The sequence below is a fragment of the Patagioenas fasciata genome, chromosome 3, assembly GCF_037038585.1.
Source record: "Patagioenas fasciata isolate bPatFas1 chromosome 3, bPatFas1.hap1, whole genome shotgun sequence".
In the NCBI taxonomy this organism is placed as follows: Eukaryota; Metazoa; Chordata; class Aves; order Columbiformes; family Columbidae; genus Patagioenas; species Patagioenas fasciata.
In genome coordinates this window covers 55,873,483-55,899,069 of record NC_092522.1, presented here as the reverse complement: position 1 = coordinate 55,899,069, position 25,587 = coordinate 55,873,483, and the positions used below count along the sequence as shown (strand labels likewise).

The following is a 25,587-nucleotide window of genomic DNA, read 5'->3' as shown; positions in this document are numbered from 1 at the left end:
GTCAGTATACAGTTGAAGACCTCTCCAATGCTATATTTTTCCAAAGTTGCAAAGCAGGATCCTTACATGAATGTCCAATAATACAGCACAGTATAACCATCCCACACAAGCATCAACATTGCAGCAGTATTAATTTGTGGACTTTATAGACCAGATCGATATATATATATAAAAATTTGGTGAGTGATCTTAAAAATGATTTTTACTAGGTAGCTTAGATCATTACCCCAGTATTAAAGATCTGAACTACCGAATCTGTCCAAAAGAAAAGAAGTAAACAGAGTCTCAGTGGAAACAGAAATAGTGAGAATAGTGAGCCATCAAAACAGGTAACAACAAAAATATCAATACGAGCGGTAGTCTATATCAACATGCTTTTCCTCCAACTTTTCCTTATTTTTTATCTCTGAGAGAAATCTATAAATACAGGCAGATGAAGTCAAAATTCATGGCTGTGTATTAGTTTGCTGAACTCATTCCTAATTAAAAGTTTCATGAAGCTCAAAAGTGTTGGGCATGGAAGAACTCAGTTATTCTACATAATGGGTACCCAGGAGTTAAAGTACTGCATTTGCCAAGAATTAACCAACTCCTTTGGAAAATGAAATGTGGGAGTATTTTACAAAAGATTGTTGAACAGTAACAGTTTCTTTCCAGATACTTCAATGGTAGGCAAGGGAATACTTTTTAAAAAAATTGTATCACTCTGACAAGCATGGGGTTATTTTGGTTTTTTTTTTTTTGTATTGCATTCTTTAACAAAACATGCACATGAGAGTATGACAGGGTTTAAAAACACACTATATAGCCTATATACTTTTGACACTCATCCCATTCTCACTTTCTTTCTTTTTATCTCAGAAAGACAACAGCGTTAGCACTAGACACTCAAGATTTAGGGATTATATTTCTTACCTTACAAAGCTTCTGGTAACGGGGAGAAGAAACTGCCATTCTCTGTAAACGATGCAACAACACCACAACTTTCTGCAGAGACGTTCTCACCACAGCCATCATTTTAAGTTTGCCACACTTCTGAAGACACCTCAGAATTTGCATTATAAATGAACAGCAACTATCATTTCCTCTCAGTCACTGGACAACGATTTGCCAGCTTTCTGAGCATGCTCTCTTCCAGGACTGCTTTTGCCAGCCACAGGCTTTATATGTTTCAAAGGCAGAGGAGGTTGATACAGCATAAGTTTCTCTCCCAGAATAACCCCACAAAACAAACGCAAAAAAAAAAAAAAAAAAAAAAAAGCCTTCACAGATTCTTCTAACCTCTACTGCTCAGCTCTGCTTGTGCAGAGGGTGAATGAAGTTGTTGAGCAGCTGAGCGTCTCCCACCGTTCAGAAGTGCACTAAATAGCCAAGAAAGGTTATTAATTTAAGCCTGAAAGCTGCAGGAACAAAAAAGGAATTCCTTCAGGAAGACGGCTCCAGTGTATCACAACAGTTTATCTCCCCCAGTAGCTTCTTCCTATCGGCAGAATGAGCATTTGCTCCCTCACTCTGGGAAAGGACGCTCTCGCTCTCCGACTGAACACAGCTCTGGCAGAGCTGTAGAGTGAGTGAATAACAGACTGTGCTAGAAATCTTGAGAGAGGAGCAGAGGGATACCTGCCCTAATTATATCAACCATACGCTAAAGACTAATAAATCACACAGGCGCTTCTTAAAACCAGATTACCCAACACAAAAGGAAAAACTGCAGGGGGTAAACCTCTCTTCTATGAAAACTCTCTTAAAGCTAATTTAGTCAAAGGGATCTCGAAGGATTCTCACTTGCACCAGAAAGTAGGAATGTTTTTCAGGAGCTGTTTCAACTAAAATATTTTCCTGAATGACTTATTAGGACAAAAATGAACAGGGTTTTGACAAACTAAAAGCATACAGTTGTGCCATCACCCTTTTTTCTAGCCATCCTGGAATCCAACAAGATGACTTCATTTTGACTTTTGTTCCCATGACAAAGCAGAATTAAGCCATCTAAGTATGGCACTAGCATGCCCAGGAGTATAGAAGTGTTGCCAACAACAAGGCACTCCCAATGCAGTACAGCTATTTATTACTTCCCAAGGTGCTATCATGAATCTACTTAAACATCTATTAGAGGGGTTGCTGTAGCAAATGCTCAGGTAGGATATTATCAACACAGTAGATGGTAGATACCATTACAAGTAACTATTATTTAATGTGCATATTGCCACGTGAGCAGGTACGTACACATTTCAAGCACATCCAACAGTGCAGTATAGAGGCACCAACTACAGGTAGCATGATGAGTTCATATGATCCTAGATAATGCACAGTTTAGATTCCATGAATTATACACTGGTTTCCCACTTCTCATGCACTTTCCATCCAAGGTGATGAATGTCAAGTGCAGGCTGAAGATACAGGGCATTTGAAAACTCTTCCCATTCAATTCTGCCAGCACCACCTTTTCATCCTTATTTTTAGAACTGAATCAGTATTTCTACCAGTCCACAGGCAAACCCCTTTTATCTGTGGTCTGTTTTGTTCCTGATCTGTCCAGCACCAATGACAACATCATTTTTAGGAAACAGAGCCTTCATTCTGTTCTGTATATAGAAATCCTCTCCACCTTGCCAGACTCGCCCTTTTTTCATCATCTCCACCACTTATTTGAACCACTCCCCTGTACTCCATTTCTCCTGGCTTATACCTTCTGAGGTCCCTTCTGATCCCTTACACCTGCCATTTTCTTTCAGTTCTGCTTTTTTGCTTCCAGCTAATATACAAGTCTGAATCAAGCCATGAGATAAATAAGCAGCCAACCACTAGTCACATTGATTTTAATTTACAATAAAACAAGACCTCCCAATTATTTTTAACATCTTTGCATCTGTAGGCACTTCACAGACATTGACCCAGCATTACTTCTTACTGTTTCCTCATTCATTTTCTGCATCTTGTTTCAAATTAGGTTTTAAACTCTTTTGGGTGACTGCTAAAAATTTTGTGACACAGATTGGAGTGTTTTGGCACAAACCTGAAAGGAAAGTCTTCTGCAAAATTTAGATACCGAGAGAATGAATCAGAAAGACTGGTGCTATAATTATGAATTTCCTCCTTTTCAAAAAGAAATCATTTCCACACTCAAACTTCTCATTATTTGCACAGTACTGTTGCTAGTCTCAGATGTCACAACAGAAAGCAAAACAAGGCTTTAATGGTGTCCAGATCACTGGTTCCACTGTAGAGTGACTTGAGCTGCAGCCAGACAAGTTAGCCCCAAAATGCAACAGATGCTAGTCCTCTGATGTACACGTACAGATGCCACTTTAAGAGATGATACTGTTTCAAAAATGCATGACATATAACAACAACAACAAAAAATCATCATGTCCGTGTTCAGCACATATTTCACCTGGAATTTATCACACCTTCAGCTCATAGTAAAGTTTTACTCAATGCACAGGCCTTGAGGGCAGAAGCATCTTCACACAGAGCAAAAAAAAAGTCATGAGCCCTGCATTCCTTTTATAACCATTTAGAAAAAATACTTCTTCACGCATTCAACAAAGCACAAAGAGGAGAACATTGTTATTTTATACAATTCAGTAGCAGAAGAACAGGAAATTGTCTTTGTTTAATCAGATATTAAGCTTAAGAACTTGCAATGGAGTGCGGCTTGATTTTTTAAGGTACGGTAAGGTGTTAGAGCTTCATTTATTTTTTTTTTCCCAAAGTTCATTTCAGTGAATATTTGAAAACAGCAACATTGGTTTTACAGTGTTTAGCAGTATCATAATATGAATGCTTTCAGTTATATTTAAAGTGAGACTAAAAGGTGGTAGGGTAAAAATTCATTTTGGAAGCCATTACACTATGACAGCCTTTGACATGCTCTACTTCCTTTGGTAGCTGAAAAGATCTCACAGTGTTACGTAAAATCACAGGTAAGTTAAGCGATTATGCTTCATGTGCACAATGCATAGAAGCATACAGTCACAGAAAAAGATGGAGAATATCAGGTAACAGGATGCTGAACAAAGAGAGGCCATGCCCAAGCACCTGCATCTGCATTCTCAATGGTTGCAAGCCAGGACAACAGGCATAGTCAAGAACTGGTTATGGACCTTCTTCACACAGCAGGCAGTCTTGTCCACAACACAACACAACTCTGGCAGTTTTAACCAGACTGCAACAGGATGAAGAAGGGTGAACAATCTTCCATGACCAAGGCACTTCACAGCTGCATAGAGCCAACAAGCGATGTGTGAAATAACAGCTTAATCCTGGTATGATTGACTACATATAAAGCAAGGTAATGCAGAAATAAGTCTATCTACACACAGCACTGCCTCATGCTGCCAGCTTCCCACAGCCTCCTTTTAGCTCTTTCACCTACACTATATTACTTTTTCGGGTTTTTTTGCCAACAGAAAGTATAATATTGACTTCTAGGTAGTACCATTACAGACTACTCTCAGCATTTCACAAAGAGTCACATATCTACAGATGAGTTACCTGACTGACCAGAATCATATTAACATTGGTAAGTGACATGTCATCTTCAACAGACACAAGCTTCCACAATATATTGTTCTTTTCATAATGATTAAAGCGAGCAGCTTGCTATCAGATACTTTAAAACTGTCTTGTTTCATTTAAATTCAATGTTCAGATTAACAGCACTGCTGAAAGTAGCACTTTTTTCATTATAAGTCTTTCAAGCCCCATGAACTTAGACCACAGACAACATTGCCAAACCAGAGGGAACAATTTAATAACTGAACTGCCTGCCTGGTTCTGTGCATATCAAAATTACAGTGCTAAATGAGGCAACTGAGGGAAAAAATATTAAAATATTCAGGAGAAAGATGACACATGAACAGCGTTCACATCAGGTAAACAGGACAAAGGAAATTCACATATCATAGAAACATAAAAACACTTTTAGCCAGTGATTTCAACCTTTAGCTGCCAAAGATCTAAAGATATTAATTTTCAAAAGAGCTGTTGGGTCTCCCCATCCTTTCCTCCTGTTTTCCCTCAATACCCTGTACCCTTAAAGCAGACTGAACCCTGCTCCTCTCTGTCCCTCCCATCTCCCCAGTGGAGATGTGTGGGATATGCAAAGGCAGGAACAGCCAGACGACGTGGTACTCAGCTTTTTAGATAGGGAAAAAGGATCTTACTTCTAGATTTTAGACAAGCTAAGGTGTCCACGTATTAAAAAGGACTGTAAGTGGCGACAGGTAGTCTCATCAGTTATTTCTCAGATTTCCAGTGTGTGGCCTATGCAGGAACACCGGCCAGCTGGGGACCTGCTGGGCAGCAGGAGAGTGAGAAGAGGTGATCCAAGTGTGACAACTGCTTGGATTGCTGGAAAAGTAGTAGGAAGGCAGCAGGCAGGGACAGGAGACAGTGCAGTCCAGGATGGTTTTACTTTGAGACAAGTAGATTAAATTGTTTGGTTGGACAATCAAGCAACACGACTTGGTTTAATCAAGCATACACTTCCTGAACACGGTCACCCTCCAAGGTATAATATACTTCCTGAATATGGTCACCCTCCAAAGACTATTTTAGGGCCATCAGTGCCACAGATGTCCACAAAATATGTATTTCAGACCTTAAGGGAAAAAAAAAATCTGCTTCCTTCACATACTTGACTTCTAAAATACCATTTTTCAAACACCTTCCCATAATGTTGCTGGTTTCTTCTCTCTAGCAGATAGCTTTGCTTTATAACATTTGCCATTGAGAAGAAGGACGAACAACAGCAGTATTATCTAGTTTCTCACCTGCATCTGTTTCCTGAGTTCCCTTATGCAGACACTGTCCTGAGCAGTGTTCTCACGCTGGGATGCATCTGCGAGAACATTAACTGTCGTTTCTGCTTCTTGAAGCCACTTGAGGAAGCTCTCCAGATCCTTGTGTGAGGCCTGCACTGTCTTCAGCTCTGTCTCCAAGAAATTCTGCCAATCAACAGCTCTGAAAACAAGACAAGTGTCAGAATGCTATCACATCACATGCATCATAAGAAAATCACTAAAAGGAAATCCAAAAGTTGTCTCTATTAAGAGAACATACATCTGTCACAGTTTGTTTTATCATTATTGACGTCACTGTTTCTCAGGTTATTATATCCATAGCTATCTACAGATGTTCTGAACTGGTTATATAAGCCACAGCATTTTTTAAAAAGTCATATAGACAAAATTAAATTATTAATTAAAAACTTAACTTTTCCTTTTTGAGTAGTACCATCACAGACTTACAGTATCCTAAATGGTAGAAGTGTTATTCCCATTCCCTCATCTACAAAAATTATACAGAGTAGAAACACTGAGGGTTTGGGGGATTTTTTTGGTCCTCTTTTGCAGTGAACAGAAACTTTTCCCTAAATTTGTAACAGTTCAAGTGCTGAGAGATGAAAAGTCAAATACCTGGTTCTCTCTGCTAAAATACGAGACTTTTGACACTATCACTCAAACACACAGAACATAAACTGCCATCAAAACAGTCAAGCCATGCTCATCATGCTTAAATCTACAAATGACTGGCATAACATTGTTCAAATTTTCAATCAGTACAAAAGATTGCTGGCTGGTACAAACACAAAAGTGTTTGGTTTTTGTTTTAAGGGGAATTTTACAATGTGAGGAACTCATTTAAAACCTTTGGATTATATTGTTGGTAAGCAACTTGAAAAAATTTCCTCAGAGAAAGGACCACATTATGCTTCTGTATAACAGAACTGTTTCCTTTTCATTGAAATAAAACTCATATGGGAAACTGTTACAGTCAGCAATTTTAAAAGCTTTGATTAACAATGTTAATTAAAGCACGACAAGCTAAATTTCACCCATTTGAGGCTGTTATTCTGCAATATCCCTTTTCCCAAAAACAGGACAAAAGAAAGAAATGGTCTGTTCCACACCAGCACACTGCACAGGGCCACTATCTAGAATGCTGGTGATACGTAAGTAGGAAGTTCAATTTTATTCTCACATCAAGCACTAACCATACTGTGATATTTCTAAGGTGTTAAGGGTAAAGTAATATTTAATTGCAAGTAAGACAAGGCCAAAACACTCGGCATTTAATATTTCAACATGAATTGAACATGTTTTTCCAGAGAAGCCCAAACTTATGTGTCTTCCACTTCCTATTCTACTTAGGCTTTCTTTCTTCCTTGCCATGCTGTGGCAACTGTACTGCTCAGCAGTATGAGGAATTACCATGTTTAGAATCACAAATTTCAAAAGCAGTCAAAATATTCTTTTTAGAAAAGAAGCTGCAGGTGTTCTGTACCATTCAAGATGATGTTTCCAAGCCAGTATTCTGGTTTACTAGCACATCAGAAAAGACAGGTGCAAGGAGAAGTTATTTTCTTTCAAGAGCAGTAAGAAAACCTCATGCAACCCCAATTCTGCTAGGCTTACATTCCTAAGCATTAGCGTAACCAACTGAATTTTCTAGATGCTACTTGCAAAAAGATAGTGTTGCTACTCCCCTTCAGGAGCTTAGGTCTTACATCACTTGTTAATAATTGCTTTATCCAAAATAAGAGTGTGTGAATCATTCCTGACTTCATGCTTGCCCAAGTTTTGGCTACTGGTAAATGACTAGCAGGGTATGAAGCCTTCATTCTTGCTTCTCACGTGAAGGTCTGCAATGCTTCACCCACTCTTAAGAAAAAAATCATAAATCGCGTGCTAGGGATTACAAATGGTTTGATAGATATTGCCTAGAAAAGATAACAAGCACCAGCTCAAAAATTAGATCACACCAAAGAACTGCAAGAAAAATGTAAAGTAAAAGCAGTTATGTGCCTTGATATCAAAACTCTCTCCCTCTGCAGGGATTTTCTTCCCTAGCAGGGGGTTAAGGTCAAAGGTGGAAGAACAGGAGTCACAACAGGATGAACAGACTGGTAATAAAGGTGACCTTCAAAGAAAAAGAAAAGCCCCAAAGGATGAAACACTCTAAGTGACCCAGATCTCTAAGTTGAAGTACTGATGTACTAGACGGGAACTGAGACATTCTGAACTTTGTAGCTAACAACATTCATTGAAGAATGTCGTCTTCAGCATAAAGTTCTTATTTCTCAAACTTGCTGCTTGGTTCAAATTAAAGGAAAGAATAAAATCCTATTATGGTCCCACTGCTGTCCTGATATTCTAATAAAAGCTGAAAATCATTCCTTTCACTAAATGCCTACTCCAGCATCATAAATTAACAGATTTACAATCAATGTTCTAAGATTACATGGGTTCTTTTAAAGAGGACCTATTCAGCAGTAGGGAACAACACTTTCACAGTGCAGATGCAAATACTTTAATTTCCTTCCAGTAAAAGCCAAATATGTAAAATAGAAAATGATGGACATCTCTGTACTGCAGGTTAACAACGACCCCATACTACAAAGAGATGACTCAGATTTTCATATTATTCTAATACAATTTGAACAGCGTTAAAAGACAGAGGGTCTTTGCAGGATGTAAGAATTAAATATAAGTAGAATCTGGAGAATCCTTTACAAATGCAGCTAACTTCATGTACCATGGTGATAGTGGAGGTCTAAGCAGATTCTATTAGCAAAGATGTGTCCAAGAAAATTGTAACTCTACTATTCAAGTTTTCATGGCACTGTTTCAGCTCTCTGTTCCACCCAATTATTTTCTCAGATTTGAACTAAAAATCTGCAATGCATCCAAGTGCATGATCAAAAGAAACTCAGAAAATAACATCCAAGACAGTACAGACAGCAGTTCTAATCCATTACTGAGGTAGCAGAAACACAGCGAATTACAACAGTTTCACCCTGAAGTATAAAAATAGAACATAAATAGCCACTGGGCAAAGTATCCAATTTACACAATGTCAAGCTGGGGAGCTTCAATCTTTTAATGCCAACAGTTTTAAAATAAGCTCCTTAACTTTACATGCCATGGTTACAGTCTTCCTGGTAGTGTTCTTATGCTATTCAGACAATGATTCTTCCACAACCTCCAAGCATGGGAACAAACTGGTATTTTAATGCATTACACTATAAATACAGAACTGTGCTTATAGAAGCCACAGGGCCACATGTACTCCATGCACAACCCTTGCATATCCTTGAGATGTGGCACACAGAATAAGCCTTGTCACTCACGATTCACTAGTATTTCCATTTATTGCATTTAAAACAAAGATAAAACTTCATTCCCTTTAAAAGATGTTTTCACTGCACATTCTCCCCTTTAAATTCTACTCTGTTGCTCCACACTCTGGCTACTCACTGGCCCTTGGAGTTCTCCTTTACATTCTGTCCCAGGTTAAAAGACAAAGCAGATACTCCTCTTCCTAGGGCTGCAGACTTCAAAACAGTAGCCCCACTGATGGTTGTCCAGGAGCTTCAGTTATACACAACATAACACAACTCCTAATTCCAGATTTCAAGCAGATTCAAAAATAATTAAGAGGCTTCCAAGCAGGAGTTCTTCTTCCTGGTCACCTGTTCTGAGTGATGGGCAGTTTTATGACAGTTCTAGCTAAAATGCTGCCAAGTTTGAAGGTGAATGAAACTACCACAGAGCTGGAGTCTACTATTACTGCTAATCCAACAATGAGCTGTTTCCCCTCACCCTCTAATTGCATCTTCAGCCCCAGATGTCTTCATGACAGTTGGATGAAATTATTTTGGAAAAATTATTAGTTTGAGGAAAGAAAGGATGGTCTGATGGTAAAAACGTTCTTTAGTCTTAAATCTGATGGTAAAAACGCTCCCTGATCTTAATGAAAACGAATGGTCAGGAAGGGCCATTTGAGGAGATCATCTTATCACTATGACCTAATTCAAAAAAAATAAAAGTAAAAAGGAAGTTTTGTCATATGCCCAAGCCTTTCCCAAAGTCTATCGGAAGTTCTCTGAAGAACCATGAAAACAAGTTGTCCACATCACACAGAATAACTATGAAATATTTTACTCACTTGAAAAATCCTATCTTATGTCTCAAAACATTTAGAGATTAACAAACTTTTTTTCTCTCTCAGATGATCACACGAAATGAGTCATACAAAGTTTCGTCTATTTTGTACTTCATCGCTCAATGGACATGACCAGGAAACCAGCTGCCACATAAAGAGTACAAAATTATAGAAGCGCCATTTTCCTTCATTACTTACTTTTGCCACCAAAAAGTTCTCCTCCTCTCACTCCCAAGAACACAACATCAACTTCAAAAGTTTCATTACCCGGGATTTTTGTTCCTTTAACTGACATCTCATTACAAAAGGGTTGCCCCTTTTACATGCACATATATGCACACATACATACAGAGTTAGGTTGTCATTTCCCCCCCTCCCATATACACAGGATCAATTTTCTCTTCTGTCCCTCCAACCACATTGTCCTTTGAGCTGCAGGCACTGAGTCAGACACTATTCTGAATTTTGTCTATGAAACACTAAAAATAATTTCTGCAGAGATTAGATTACTTTGCAGGAAAAAACATTATGCACAGGGAAATACCATATTTTCATTAAGACACATTTGCAAATATGTTGTAATAGATGACCATAAAGTAAGTTTCAAGTAAGTCTTGCTTCCTGCAGCTCAAGTGCTTGCTAGATAGGAGTGGTAGAAGCATCCCACTCAGGAACTCAAAGCACAACCCCATTCAGGGAACCTTTACATCAGATGAAAGGCCATGGTGGATTAATGCGTTGGAAGAACAAGCTGCATACTTACGGCCTTATGAAAAGAAAGCACAGCAACAAACTACAAATACATTAAGCATACCAGCATCAGGGAACAGGAGAGGAACTGTTCGAAGACACTTAGAGAATAATAGCCACAGGCAAACCTGAGACCAAACATTAGAGATCAGAGTAAATTTTTTTTTTTTTTCCTTAAAAAAAACCCACCACATAAATGGGAAGTCATCCAGAAGCCTTCCATGGTGAACTGTGGAAATTTCCGTCATCAAAATTCAAAACAACTTCACTGTAATTGAGTAACTATCCCCAATAACCCTAAATGTTGCAGTGAAACAGTCAGAGACTGCAGAACACATGTCTACATAGGATACAAGTTTAAGACAAACAGCTTATAATTACCTTTGGTTCAGATTAACCCAACAAGTGTTCATTTGGTCAGTGGTTTCCTTCACTCTCCTTGTGTCATCATCACGATACTCTCGAAGAAGTTTATTAGACAGATCATTGAATGCAGCTACCGTGATGTCACCTCTATGCAAATCGTGTACTAACAGCTGAAAAGGAACACCAGAATGAGACAGAGTAAAATAAAAATCAGAATATTTTTCACACCATGCATTCTATACTACAACACCCTCATTTTTCCCCTTTTTAATAAAAAATACGCATATTTTTAATCTGGAAGAAAAATCTTAAAAATAAAATCTACGAATACTAAGTGTCCTGACAATGAAACAATCAAAACACAAATAGATTAGGAAAAATTATATTCACCAGAACTGCCAACGGCTAGAAAAATCAACTTATGTTTTACTGGCAAGAGAAGTAAAAACACTTCAATATTTTTAATAGCATAAATAAGTTCAAATTATGATAATAGTGACATAAGCAGCAGCTAAAAGCAGCATAAATGAAGTGTGCCGGATGAGAATTTTATTTCAGTTTTGTGGGGTTTTTTTTGTTTTGTTTTTAAACAAAGAAAATCCATTAGATGTGTTTGCTCATTGTGGCAGGATATTCATAAGGTTCCATGACTTTACAGAATCCTGAACTTTCCAGATGAAAAAAAATATATTTGCATACATATATGTGTCCAGTTTTATCTTACATTCCCTCCATTATATGTTTAGGCACAGACCTACTTTCACTTAAGAAAGCAAAGCAGACCTAATAGTCCATTTATAATCCTCTGCTCATGTAGAGAGAGACAATGAAAAGCACGCAATTTTACTGTTTACTGAAATAGCTACGGATAAGTGAGGATTTCTCACAATCATAGTCTCTGCTTCTTTCTGTACTGAGCTGCGCCATACATTGTCCCTTCATGAATATATATATATATGTGTGTATATATATGTACATACATGTGTAGATATACACACACACTTTAAAAAACTATCTTATAGCCCTCTTCTAACTCTTGCACTGATAAGAGGCCTTCCTTATTGATTCGTCTCTTTAGTTCTCATCCTGTGCCACCTACAGCCTGCTCTTTTGCTGACAGCCATCAGGACAATGAACATCAGACTTATTGATTTATCACAGAAGGTTTGCTGTGATACGAAAAGCAGTGAAGATCACATGGAATTGGATGGAAAAAAAAAAAAAAGCGCGTTTAATATGCCTGGTACCCATCAGAAGTGAAATTCAAGATAATTTTAAATAACCTGGTCCAGTCCTGGATTTACTAAACTACTGTTAATAGGTTTCAGTGAAGTAATACATGCTACATTCTGTGACTGTGTGATTAAACTTTTATTGGTCTGAGGTTCAAGCTTTTTGTATAATATCATCTATTTGATGCAACGTTGTACTTATTTCAACCACACTCATAAAAAGGCACACATGCCACCTGTTTCCCTCCGAGAAAGTGAGTCTCAGGAAGCTTGATAAATAGAATAGAGACAATTTAGAATACATCATGCCCCAAAAGAGACAGAATTGTCACATCAGTCCTATAACTAAACTGTATATTCACACATCAATTGAATCCACTAGCATTGCGTAGACTAAGGAGTCTGGTAGGGGAAAAAAAAAATTAGCATACGTGGTCTTACTTTGTTGTCTGAGATCTGTCTGGCAAGCGCCTCTCTTGGGGCCTGCAGGAGCATCCGCAGGCGGATCTCACACTGCTCCATGAGGCGCTCCATTTCTTGCCTCTGCTCATCCCACCACAGGCTGTCTGCCAGCATGTGCTTCAGCTGCTGCTGCCGCAGCTCCACGCTGTTCTGTGTGCTGTCCCACTGGTTCTTCACCTTCTCCACTGGGGATGACAATGCAGAATGTGAAAAACCCGAGGCAACAAACAAGTAGCCAGAAATATCATTTAATTCTCAGGACAAGAGAAACAGACTACTCAAATAGAGTAGTTTCCATATTCAGTGTTTTATTTTCCCTTGTATTTCACACAATCACACTAGCGACTGAAAAATGCAGGTGTTTGGCTACCTCTTGTTTAAGTAGGTCATCATACAGGTAACAACTATTGTTTCTGGAATATTTCAAGGGCATTATTTTACTTTCTAAGTACGCACATGTGGGAGGCAAATCTACCACAGCTGCATTGCAGAAATATGCCACCAGAAGGGCTCCAAGGAGCACAGTTTTAGGGTGATGGCTATATCAGTAAGTCATCTTTGTGCATCTGCAACTTAAACCAGTACATATAAACAAATAGGTAAATACATACTGTTTAGATCTAGATAGCTTATACAAAGTGAACTAGGCTTTCCAGACCACTGTGTGTTGAAGGCAGTCTAGTGGTACAATTACTACAATTTTGGCCAAGGTAGAAACACTCCAGTAACAGCCTACTTCATCACTTTCATTCCACCACAGGTTTCTACAGGCTTCTGTAGGTTACACAGCAGAACAGGGCAGTTATTGATCACATCCCATTTACTTCAAGCTTCCTGTTCCTCACTCAATAAATACTGTTACATTAGATGATCGACAAACAGGCTTTAACCTTTAATAAACAAAGGGTGAAAAAGACAACATGACAAGAGCCCAGGACAAAAAAAAAAAAAAAAAAAACTGAATCAAGGAAAGCAGTAAGTCTGCCTCCAGAATGAAATCAATAGCATCGTACCTTTTTCGTAATACTTACAGACCATTTTAATAAAGCATATTACTTGAAAGTCTATAGAGGTAGAAACAGGTTTCCCTATCACCAGTTCCTATATTGTATAAAGAGCATGTTCAAAGGAAAAGAGCAGCTGCTGGGAGAGATCAGTGGTTTCACCCAAAACAAAACCAGCAGGAGTGAAAAAAGTCTATAACCCTTTGCGCTGGCTAATGAACTGCAGAGAAAAACCTCTTAAGTGTTTAGGTTCTCCCTACAAAGCTGGAAGGAGAAAATATCCCTGAGAAACAGCTCCCTAGAAGAACAACTTGGTTGAAATCGACAGGTATTTGATTTTAACATAGTAGTACTATCATTATAGAAAGAATATTTTTTAATATATTTTTCCCTATTAATGGCCAGGTTAACCTTATTCTCCACATTACTGACATATTTCCCCTTTTCAGTCTTCACCAAAACAGGACAGAAAAACAGGGAAACTCTTGGTAGCCTCAGCATTGAGTAGGTTTAAAAGGTGGGTTCCTAGAAAGAGTCAGGGGCAGCAGTACGATATCAAAGGCAGAAAGACTGGAAAGAATTCTTGATGAGACTGAGTTTTTAATTGCCTGTGTCCACATAGTAAATGGGAGGGAAGTTGCAGGTACAAAGCTTTTCTCTGTTTCTGTGCTCTTAGCTATTTGAGTAATTAGGCTTCAACTAACAACATAGAGCAGCTTCACAGAAGTTTGTAGGACATTCAGTATACTTCCCTCAGTGTTTAAACACAAGGTTCATAAAGCAGCCCTGAACTTTACTTTTCTTCAAAGAGCAAACTTTTCTTTACAAATGTCAGTAGCAACAAAACCTTCGGTTTTTTTCATGTTTCATGATAGGTAGTAAAATCTTCACACGCAACTGAAGTATCTACTGGAAGCTTCATCCACAGCAACATAGGCAGCTTCTCTGTTCCCACCTTGGATGGACATGACTATAGGGAAACTCAAATTTTCACCACACAGTGGCTTTATTCCTTGTTCAGCTTTTTTGAAAAATCAAGAATGTTTTGTGACTGACCTACCCTTGTTGACTGACTCCCATGGACTACATAGTTAGCATCCTGCCCCAAATTTCCGCCCGACACCTAGTTCTGAGTGTCTGAAAAACTCAAGCCCTACAAGTTGCTTTAGCTTCTTTGGATCTTACTCCCCCCTACCAGTCCATAGTTCCTGTGAACCTTAGGGAGCAGGTGCCACCTCATCAGATCCTTCAGCACACCTGCCAGCTTTCTGTCTGACCTCATTATTATCTCCAGCAAGTCTTCAGAACACCAAAGAACTTCATATAGATGCAATAAAGGAAAACTACATTGCAGGGGAGAAAATAAGAAAATATTTTTCTATTCTTACTTCTAACTGTGATATTTCCCACTGCATGTATTTTCTAATCTTAGCAACCAGCAAAGATGTGTCAGTTGTATGTTTCTTTCCTTAAGTATCAGTAAAGAAATGGTGTGGACCTTTAAACTGGAAACTCAGTTTTCAAGTACATATCAGTGACTTAAAAGCTCTGCTAACTCTCAGTCAATGATTTCTAAAATAACTACACAATGCTATTGACCTAAGTTGATACATTCATGCCTGTCACTAAGTGTCCAGTGTATCATAGCTCAATAAAAATAAAGATAAATTATTAGTTCCTTTTATCAATAACTAAAAAATCCTCATCCATGTGTCTGTGGCGGTCAAGCAACTCAAATTCTTCATGACATATTTTGAAATCCCAATGAAAATGTTTATGTTAGTACTTGTTTATTCAAGAAGGCAACTTCAGCTAGGCTCAAAATCAAGAGTTTAAGATAAAGATGTGAAGATTTTTTTTTTACTGGCATGGAAACACTGTATTTTAAACACAGAATAGAAAAACTTACATTTTTCTGTGATCACTGTCCTAATGTCTGAACTGGAAGTTTTATTTTTCAAATTCTGAGCCAAGGTAAAAACAGAATCAAGTTGAGGGTGCCGCTGGTCCAAATCTGCCTTTGTTATCTGTTGAGAATTAGGACATGATTTTTAAGTTCAAAAAGCAGAATTTAGTTAACTTCATCTGTATTATTTGTAGACAAAACAAAACATGTATGTGTCACCACATGTAGATGGCTGTTTTCGTCATTATGGAAACCCTCAAATTGTCACAATATTATGGCACTGCTTTTAAAACAAAATATTCTAAATTACAGTTACTGAAAATTCAGAGGTGAAGATTAACCTGTACAAACTGCACAGTTACCACAGTTGTTGCACAATATTTTCTAATATCTATTTTTCACTCTCCTGTAACTTATTTTCCTGTTACTAAGCTCTGATCATTTGGGGGAGGGGGAAGGGGGCGAGGAAGTAGAGAAAGAAATATAGAAGGAACAGAACAAAGAGGAACAATCAGACCATAAGTTGTATAATAAACATAGTTATTTCACTATGCAATGTACTAGAAGCTCATATTACAACCATTATACAGTAAAAATGAAGTGTTACCAAAGTTAATGTACATCACATTATTCTTTCTAATTCCACATTACGTTAGACACCCACACAAACAGTTTAGAGTTCGTTTAGCCTGCAGGTTTTACTCTACAGTTACTCATGTTAATTGATATCAAGTCAAATAAAACCTTAATGGTAGCATATATCTCACAAATACTGCCCCTAGTCACGGCTGAGCATGCTATGAGCTATCGATAGAAACAAACATCATAAGCATTTATGTTACAACTTTAAGTCATTTTGGCACATCTCCGGAAATCAGTTTAGCCTAACTACAACACAACAAAACTCATTAAGAAACACTAAAAAGTAGATCATAAAGGTCACCCTTCAAACAAATATGAAGCTGCTCCGAAGTCTTCAGCATAAGGCATCTCTACAGTCCTCAAAAGGTACCATTTTCAGGAGGTATTCTCTATATACTTCATTTAAAACAAAAAAAAATAGCAGTGCCTAGCTCACATAGGGACACAGATATTAACAGGAAATAGTAGAAGAGAGAGGAACATCGTAACAACAGCATTTACAGTGTAATCTTCAAGTTATGCATTTACTGCTGTCTTCTTTTTTTTAAAAAAAAAAAAAAAATCAAACACGTGTAATTTCATTACTGAATGTACAAACTACTAAAGTGTGAGACAATTTTCCAAGCCACTGGCCTTCACAGAAACACATACTTTCATTCGTGCAATAGTCCGATTGATCTCTTCAGTATTTCCCACGGTGACTATGTTTGACTTGAGCATCTGGTCAATCAATACCAACCAATCAGCCAGCTCAGTTGTAGTTTTATCCAGATCAGCAGGTGCAGAAAGTTCCAAAGCCTGAGGAGTCTGAACAGGAATTTCCAATGAAGAAGATACTAGCACCACCTTTTGGACATCTGAAACAGAGTTTGGGGTTTTTGTTAAAAATGTCATGGTCACATATGCAATTGTGGGAATTAAGGGTTTATTGTAATTCCTATGAATATGCAAGAGCATCTACAGAGAAAGCACAGCAAAATTTGTATTTGAGGCATTTTAACTACCAGAAAATAAGTAATCAGATATTATTTTTTCTTATTTTTTCTTTTTTTTTTTTTTAAGACTATTAATTATTTAGTTGCATGCCAAAGACTGGCTCAAATGATTCAGCCTAAATACAAAACAAACTGGTAGAAGATTTGCAAAGGTAAAATGGCATTAAATCTAATGGACTGAAGCAAAAGACTGATACAAAAGTGAATTGACATAGAAATTGACATAAAAATCAATCTTTTTATAGATAAATGTCTAAAATTGTCTTCCTCACTTTTGTATTATGTGGCAGAATGGTTTTCCCCTCTTCTGGCTAAGAATTCACTTAAGCACAAGTAAGTTGAGTTAATCCAATAAATGCTTCTTGGACATGGTAACAGACACCTGTCCTAAGAAGGGACAGACACCCACTAGTTCAGCCGCATCCTTTCTGTCTTTTTACCCCGACACTGCAAAGAAATGAGGAATGAACAGAACAGCAATATTGACTCCAGAAGCTGTGTTTGGTTATATTCTACTTCCAAGAAAACACTAAGTTAAATCAAATTAGAGCGTGAATATTACACACTTTCCTCAAGCAATGGAATATAGGAGCTTCACTTAACAAATACCCTGTGTGAAAGCAAAACAAGCTGAATCAAGGTTTTGGAACACTTAAACAAATGTTGGGTTTCTTCCTTTAAATTTTGTGTACTGCTGCTGAATGGAATGACAATTAAAAAAAAAAAAAAAAAGAAAAACAAACAAAACAAACAAAAAAAAAAACTAGAGTTAATTCACTGCAAGCTGCAAATTCTTTCAGGCAAAGGCTGTCTCTTTTTTTTACCTAGTTTTCTAAAAATTAGGCCTGAGCACCTTGTTTCTACTCTGTATCCGCTAATCTGCCTTCAACGACTTGAAAAGACAGTGTCAGTGTCTGATACAGGAATGTATCATATTTAGACGTCTTCCTGAATCTTGTAGAGGAAGCTAAGTATCTAGCAGATGAGAAAGACCTACCTGTGTCCCTACTGAGCTGAGAGAGGCAGAATGGCCTTTATTTATAGGACTGCAGAGAAACTGCATGCAGGAGACACTTCAGAAACAATTAGCTGTAGGGGAAGCTTCTAGTGAATCTTAATTACTGAAAGGCATGACCACAAGGCACAAATCCACAGGAAACCAAGCTGTCACAAACAGCTATTTTGGTGTTTATTCTGTACCTCATACACTGGCTCCTGATGAGGAGGCCTAAGATTTAGTAAAACATTCCTCTATTTCAAAACTCTTAGGGGAACCACAAAGGACTCCCCCAATCCTGAACTGCAGAGTGACTTTTTACTTAACCAAACATTCCATCTCTCTCCCATAGTAACACAAAAGTAACCCCCAGTACAGTAATGGACATTTCTTATTTCTATTTGTCTAAATTAATAAGGAAGGTTTTCCTTTTTAGATTATCTTTGACAGCAAGTAGGATTAAATGCAATTCAGTTAAGGACAACAGAAGGACTGATTGCTCACCAGAAGTTTTTGTCTGCGGAACAAGACGAGATTGTGATTGACCAACAAATGCCTCCAGTTCTCTCACTCTGTCAGGTACTTCTCTGAACACCTACAGCCCAGCACAAAGGAATAGAAACAGTAAGACAACCTCTATGAACAGCAAAAAAAAAATCACTTATTAGAAGACAAAATATTCTAACAACATGTTTGCTACAATGGCATGGCTCAGGTATATTTCAATTAATTTTTTCAAGGTATCATTTAAAAACAATAAAAATGCCAAGAGATACTCAGAGTGTTGTTTCAATACCTTCCAGTGTCTTACCTTAATCTTGGAAAGAAATAAATTAACTGTTGTAAGACAGGTAGTTTACACGTTTTTTACTGCCAAAGTAAAGCTGTGACTCATTATTTGAGTACACTTCGAAGAAAAGATGACACAAAACATGATTTGTGGTAATCAGTGATAGAAAAGTGAAGAAATAGGACATTAATTTAAAAAGAAAAAAGTATTACCACTTAACTCAATTATAGTGACAACAAATTTGCTGTTTTGCTTTTCAAGAGTTTTTAAAAGATATTAATAGAAATGTAATATGCAAAGCGGGAGGTAAAAACAGATACTTTTTCTTTTCTTGAACTATCAAAAGTCTCTTTCCCCAATACATTCTTAACTCCCTGATCCATAATACTATCAGAAATAATTCTATTCCTTTTCCGCTTGGATCTCCAGGCTCTCCTTGAAAAAAAATATGGTTTTACTCCAACCGATGAATTTTTTTCTTCTCACATACTTGCCAATGAGATTCAACACGAGAGTTTCTAATTTACAGCAGTTATACTCAAGAAGAGTCCCAACCATTCTTGATAAAATTTACTCACTAAGCTTTAGCACAGCTTCATTTGTTTTCCTCTTAACTGTTGCAACACCCAGCTTTCCTATACAGCAAAGATTTATTGCAATTCTCTCAACTTCAATTTAATACATTGCTGTTTGCCTCAAATAAGTGAACTATTTTCAATCCAGCTACTTCAAGGTGTTGCAAAGGAGTTTGGTTGTGGGGGGGTTGAGTGTATCTGCCACAAAAGAAATCTAATACAAAATAAAAAACAAAAAAAACTAAGCTAACTAAAATAACTCATTCTGATGGAAAAATGTCCACCAGCGTTTTCGCATAGACGTGTACTGGGGCACGTGTCCTTAACATGTCTGCATGGCTTGAAAGACATTTTATGTACCTGTCACAGATAAAAGGAATAGAAAACAACCATTCTGAGTACACCACTGTATTTTCAACTTCAGGTACCCAATGCTGAATCAATGCACACCTTATTCCACCTCATGTTGAGGGACTGCAGGCAATCAGAAAGTTTATTTTTTTCCTGAAGATCAATGTTTTTATCCAAAAGCACTTCAGGTTCAGTTTTGTTCAGCCATTCCAGTTTGTCTCCCTGTACTTCCATCTCTTCACTTAAGACCTAAAAGGAACAGAAGGGTATTAGACTGAAGTCAAAGGCATACTTGCCTATGTAAAAGGGGAGAGAAGCTTTCGTTTAACTCCAATATTTGAAATCTCCCTGGAAATATAACAGAAATCCTTTTATTTTGATTTCTATGTTTTATCTGGAAATTATTAAAACATTTACTCTACTATCAACTCCTACTACTAACGAGGAAAACAAACAAACACACCAAACGAAAAAAAGAAATACACACAAAATTGCAAATAGCCAAGGCACCTATACAATTTCATCTTGCCTGTGTAAGTAATCTCACAAAACTGTCTCACATAACTATATTTTTTTTCATCATCTACAATGTGAACTCCCCTCCTCAAAAGCCTTTTCCTGAAACTTTGCACAAGACACACATATGTATCCACATATACAAACTAATCAATCTTGCCTGTAATTCTCGCAGATTTTCTTCATGGTTGAATGTAAATCTTGTGTCCAGAGCATTTTGTACATTTTCCAACCAGCAACGCAGCTCATCAAGCTTCTTTCTGTACTCTAGCAGCTGCTGACTCTCTCCTTTCAGCCTGAAAAACGAAAACAGAAAAATATATGCGTTTCTGCAGTGAACACATGTCAGTCCTACATTATTTCTGATGCAACAGACACGTATTTTTCCGTCATTGGAGACTTCTAAATAATTAATTTTAGTGTTCAAAGGATTCTATCCTGATCATTAAAATGCAAGATACATGCAAATTAATACTACCACCTTAAAAATAGATAAAATTGCATTTCAAACTCACAAAATAGACTTTTAAAAGTCTGCAGAAAACATTAAACGTAAGTGACAGGCCTAATCATGGTAAGCCACTACAATGCCACTGTTAGCAAATTATTAGAAATGTCCCTAACCCCCCAAGGTAAAAATTCTCTAAATTATACAAAGCTTTAATAGAACTTCTCAAAACAAACAATTAAGAAAAGTCTTATTACATTTCTAAATGAATCAGAAGATGTTAAAAAGTATAACTAGGTAAGTAGTCTCAAAAAATAACTATTAATTACAAGGATTTATCCTTATACGTTTTTAGTAGTGAGAACAGAGAGGGGGACCTTCTATTCCCAGATATGCTGAAAATGTTTATATTTATCTTGGACAACCTTGCTCTTTGATCTTTTGCAGTAAATTTACTGCTAGTTCAAAATGGATTTTCATTTGGTTCAGAAAACACCTAGTCAGATGGATTAAAACTCTGCAAAGACAGACCTAAAGATCTTATTTTATAGTACTATGGAAATTGAAGAACAATACAAGTGTTTCAATTGGTGTATCTTTGACAATGTAAAAATAGAAATGAAAGTAGTTGAACTTGCAGTTCAGCTTCAGCCAGAGAAAGTAGCTGACTATTCCTTCCTAAAAAATTCTGGCATAGCAATGGAATTATTTTCAAAATAAAAGAAAACTGTCAGAAAATAAGTTCTGTGGTCATCATTTGATGGGTTGTGTTAAACACAGACTCACTAAGCAGTCAATTGCAGGTGCATTTATGAGAAACTGTTTCTAGAAGACAGTTCAAAACACAGAGGTCTAAATGTCAGGAAAATTCAGATTAATGACAGTGTGCAATAGAATACACTACCTCCCCCAGACTCTTCTAAATGAGATTCTCCTCATCGCATCTGGTCAGACATTCAAATTTCTGATTAACTTATTACCTCTGTTGTCTATCCATGACCTCCGCGGTGATTGCTTTCCAGCGTCTATTCAATCCTGCCAGCTTCTCCTGCAGGAAGCTCCCATCTGTAGCAGACAGTTTCTGTATGATCCCTTCCCCAGTTCTGTTCAATGCTGAAACACTGGTCTGATGGCTGCTGACTCCCTCTTCAAGCTCCTGTCAGAAACATAAAAGCCACACAGAATTTTATTACTGACCTAAGGTGACTTTGATCTGTGGCTCATAATATGCAGGATGAATCCTGGGTGCATATTATTTTACTTAAACAGGCACTTAAACCCATCTTACTTAAAATTGGATGCTATTGATTTAAGTTATTAAGAATCTGTTGTTGAACCTAGTTCAATTTTCTAATAAGTGCCATAAAAAAGATAATGACATAGCATAGGCTGCTGAATACTACTCACAAGAATTCATTTAAACCATCAGTGCTAGAATTCATACTCATGTGATTCCTTTCCTCTTAATGTACTGTACTTTCTAGTAGTGCTAACAGATGGTATGACTTTTTTTTTTTAACCAGTTCTTTTCATAACACATGTCCTTGACTATTTCTGTAACTTAACAGTATTTTAGCTAGGATAATTATGGCTGCACTGCCAGGATCCCCAGGTATCACAGAAGGTCCATGAAACTAAAGTCAGAGGATGTCAGGATCAAACCTTCCACTGTTAGTGAAAATTTTATTCCCAGCCAGATCAGGAATAAAACGATTCAAGAAAGAAGAGAAATGCCCTAGAAGAAGACTCCAAGTACCAACAAGGATAAAATACAAACTGTATGTTAGGTAGAACATACATTTCTTTAGCAACACATACCTACCTCTTGGATAACCATTATTCAAAAAAGAAAACAAACAAAAAAATCTGATCCTTAAAGTTATGTTTTCTTCTCTTTATTTAAAAGGAAGTAAATTAGTTTAGCTAAACAGAAAACTCTGCTCTTCCATAATCATGAGAAATACATCAGGGAATTAAATTCCAAAACTGAAGTCTGAAACAATCAAACCTAACACATCTGTAATTTGAATCTTCTCTTTTCCCAGACTGGTTATGCAAGGCATGATCTTGCAAAGTCATTAGTTTAAAAAATAATTTGCTAAGTTACAACTGAGCAGTGTGGGGGTTCATTGTTTTAATTATGATTAGAAAGTATGTGAAATAATATACTGGATTTCTTAACCAATTAACATATTTTTAAAGCTGTAATGAAACTTATAAAACAACAAAAAATTATGCCAACATTAGAGTTATCAAATTATCTCAAACCCATCTGTACTAAGAGTCATCATAAAACCTCACACAATAAGCAGGAATTGAGATATTCCCCAAGAATCATTTTAGACTGTAATTGAAAAAGAAATTTTAAGAGTTACCGCTTTCTAAAGTGTAATTGTGTTACCTCATTTCAAATCTACACATCTACTTCAAACACTAGAATTTTAGACAAATAAATCGAGACTTTTTCCAGCTTGTTCATTTTCTGCACGAATCTTACATACCTGCTGATGCAGCCCAGCTGTCTGCAGGTCCAGGCTGCCATCTGGACCATGGGCATCGGCTAATAACGCTTCAGCTTCCGTTATCCAGTGGGAGAGGTCATTGAGGTCACAGTGGAACTGTCTCCACGCTTCAATCGCTTTATCAAAGCAACTGTGTGTAAACAAAGCATTGAAAAATTACCCAAAACATTTCAGTGAAAAGGCTACGACTGCTACTCCAGTGAGCAGAAACTTTCCTTGTGCAACAGCGATGCTGGCACATAGCCTGGGTAAGAGAGACTCAGTACTGATGGCTTTCTAACACAGTAGCATCTGGTAAAAGGCAATGGCAGATCGTCAACAGCTTCCGGCTGAAGGAAAAAAAGGGTAGTCCTAAGTAAACTTTCATTTCTTCACTTAAAATAATAAAGATTGATTAGCTGCATCAAACTGGTCTGCAGAACCCTTTTTTTTATTATTATAAAATGGTTCAGACATCAGACAGTATGGAACATGAAATGTGATTAATTGCTCAGATTTTTTTAATTCATAAACCATGGGGTGCTGGTGTTTGGAATTTAATAAGCGAAGGTTATTTTGATTATATAGAACTGATTATATTACCGGTAGGTCTGTGTAAGTAGGTCTTATACAATTTAATCACACAATAATTTACCAGGCATTTCATTATTATTACCATCTTTGCAGCCTCAAATTAATGTGTAGCTTAACTTCAAGGGCAGCATTTTCTAGTATGGAACAGGCTGAATTATTACAGTCAGGAGGTTGTTTTTTCACTAAAATGAGAGTTATACTACAATCTAAGAAAAACAACCCATGAATGTTAAACAAGGAAACCATGTCAGATCAGCATAGAGAGAGTGGCTTGCTTTTGGTTTGTTGATTGCTAATTCCTTGTTGGGATTGTAAAGCAAACAGGGCAGATGTCTCAAAGGACACAGGACTTGAACCAAACAACACGATATCTACATCAACACCAATAGGCTGGATAGTATCCCATGCCAAACTAATAAAAATATTCTTATTTTAAAACATAGGAGGTCAGGTCTCCTACTCAGAGGACCCTCTAATGTGACAGTAGAAAGATGTCATCATCTGCAGCCCATTATTTTGTCTCAAACAATTCCAACAGCAAAGACTCCAGGGTTATCACTTCTATACAGATATAACCTGAAATTATTAGAAGCATAGTATTAAAGATATTAGAAACCAAACTTTAAAGAGCTACCATTGCATCTATTTTCTTCCCTAATTAAATTCAACAATCTCAAAGCTCTTAGTAAGATAATTTTAATCAAAATTATATCTCATTTTTATCAAGACATCCATAGTTCTTGACACATACAGGACTTTTTGGTTGTTACTATTATTCTTCACATAGGCCAATTCTAGTAAAGGAGAAAGCCTTAAAAATATCCGCTTTATTTTTTCTGGTCCTATCTCCTAGTTCTATCATTTCAGTTTCCTGCACACATGTCACTTCAATACACTAGATCAACCTCTAGACTGATCCCAAAACTCATTCTTTTTTTATTTCTCATGTACATTTTAGTCTCACTGAACATATTGTATCACAATAGTTTCTCATTCCACGTGTAATGAGACGAGAGATTCTAAGCACTAAAAATACTTTAGAAGACATTTTAGTGGTTTCCTTCAAAATGAAAGTTTCCAGGGGAGTTTTGAACATGTGAGTTTTTCAGAATCCAGAATTTTAGAACTTTAGAAGAGAATGCTTTGAGATACAAAGCTTTAACTCCTGCTGTTTCTGTTGCGAGCCTAGAGTTCTATCAATATTTTGAGCCACAAGATGAAGTTTCACTCCTGTTTTGGGCCAGAGGCACCAGATGCTGTTTCCCTACAGACTGTCTCAGCAGAAAAATAGAAGTACCAAAGCCCTGTCACTACAGCACAGACACTTGGTTACTCCTTGCCTCCTCTCCAGGAACCTACTTGCTCCCAAACCACAGCTCATTCCCAAGTCACCTACACTTTCAGCACTGGTGGAAACTCCACAGCAGAAGTAGAATTAGCAAATAGGCGTTGTTACAAACAGTCCACCAAAGCATTAAGCCCATACACTGGCAAACACATTTTATTT

The 25,587-nt window shown here is 37.2% G+C and overlaps 1 protein-coding gene across 5 annotated transcripts in view; it reads right to left on the bottom strand.

Annotated features, from left to right (window-relative positions):
• Positions 1-25,587, bottom strand: part of UTRN (utrophin) — a 370,439-nt gene that overhangs the window by 202,363 nt on the left and 142,489 nt on the right. For all 5 annotated transcript variants that reach the window (XM_065835372.2, XM_065835371.2, XM_065835373.2 and 2 more), the window contains 10 exons: positions 23,487-23,637; positions 21,966-22,141; positions 20,698-20,833; positions 20,121-20,270; positions 18,810-18,900; positions 16,965-17,170; positions 15,675-15,792; positions 12,741-12,946; positions 11,083-11,237; positions 5,778-5,967 (listed from right to left, as the gene is read on the bottom strand). In XM_065835372.2, the coding sequence (XP_065691444.2) occupies positions 5,778-5,967; positions 11,083-11,237; positions 12,741-12,946; positions 15,675-15,792; positions 16,965-17,170; positions 18,810-18,900; positions 20,121-20,270; positions 20,698-20,833; positions 21,966-22,141; positions 23,487-23,637 (1,579 nt within the window). The remainder of the gene's footprint in view (positions 1-5,777; positions 5,968-11,082; positions 11,238-12,740; positions 12,947-15,674; positions 15,793-16,964; positions 17,171-18,809; positions 18,901-20,120; positions 20,271-20,697; positions 20,834-21,965; positions 22,142-23,486; positions 23,638-25,587) is intronic.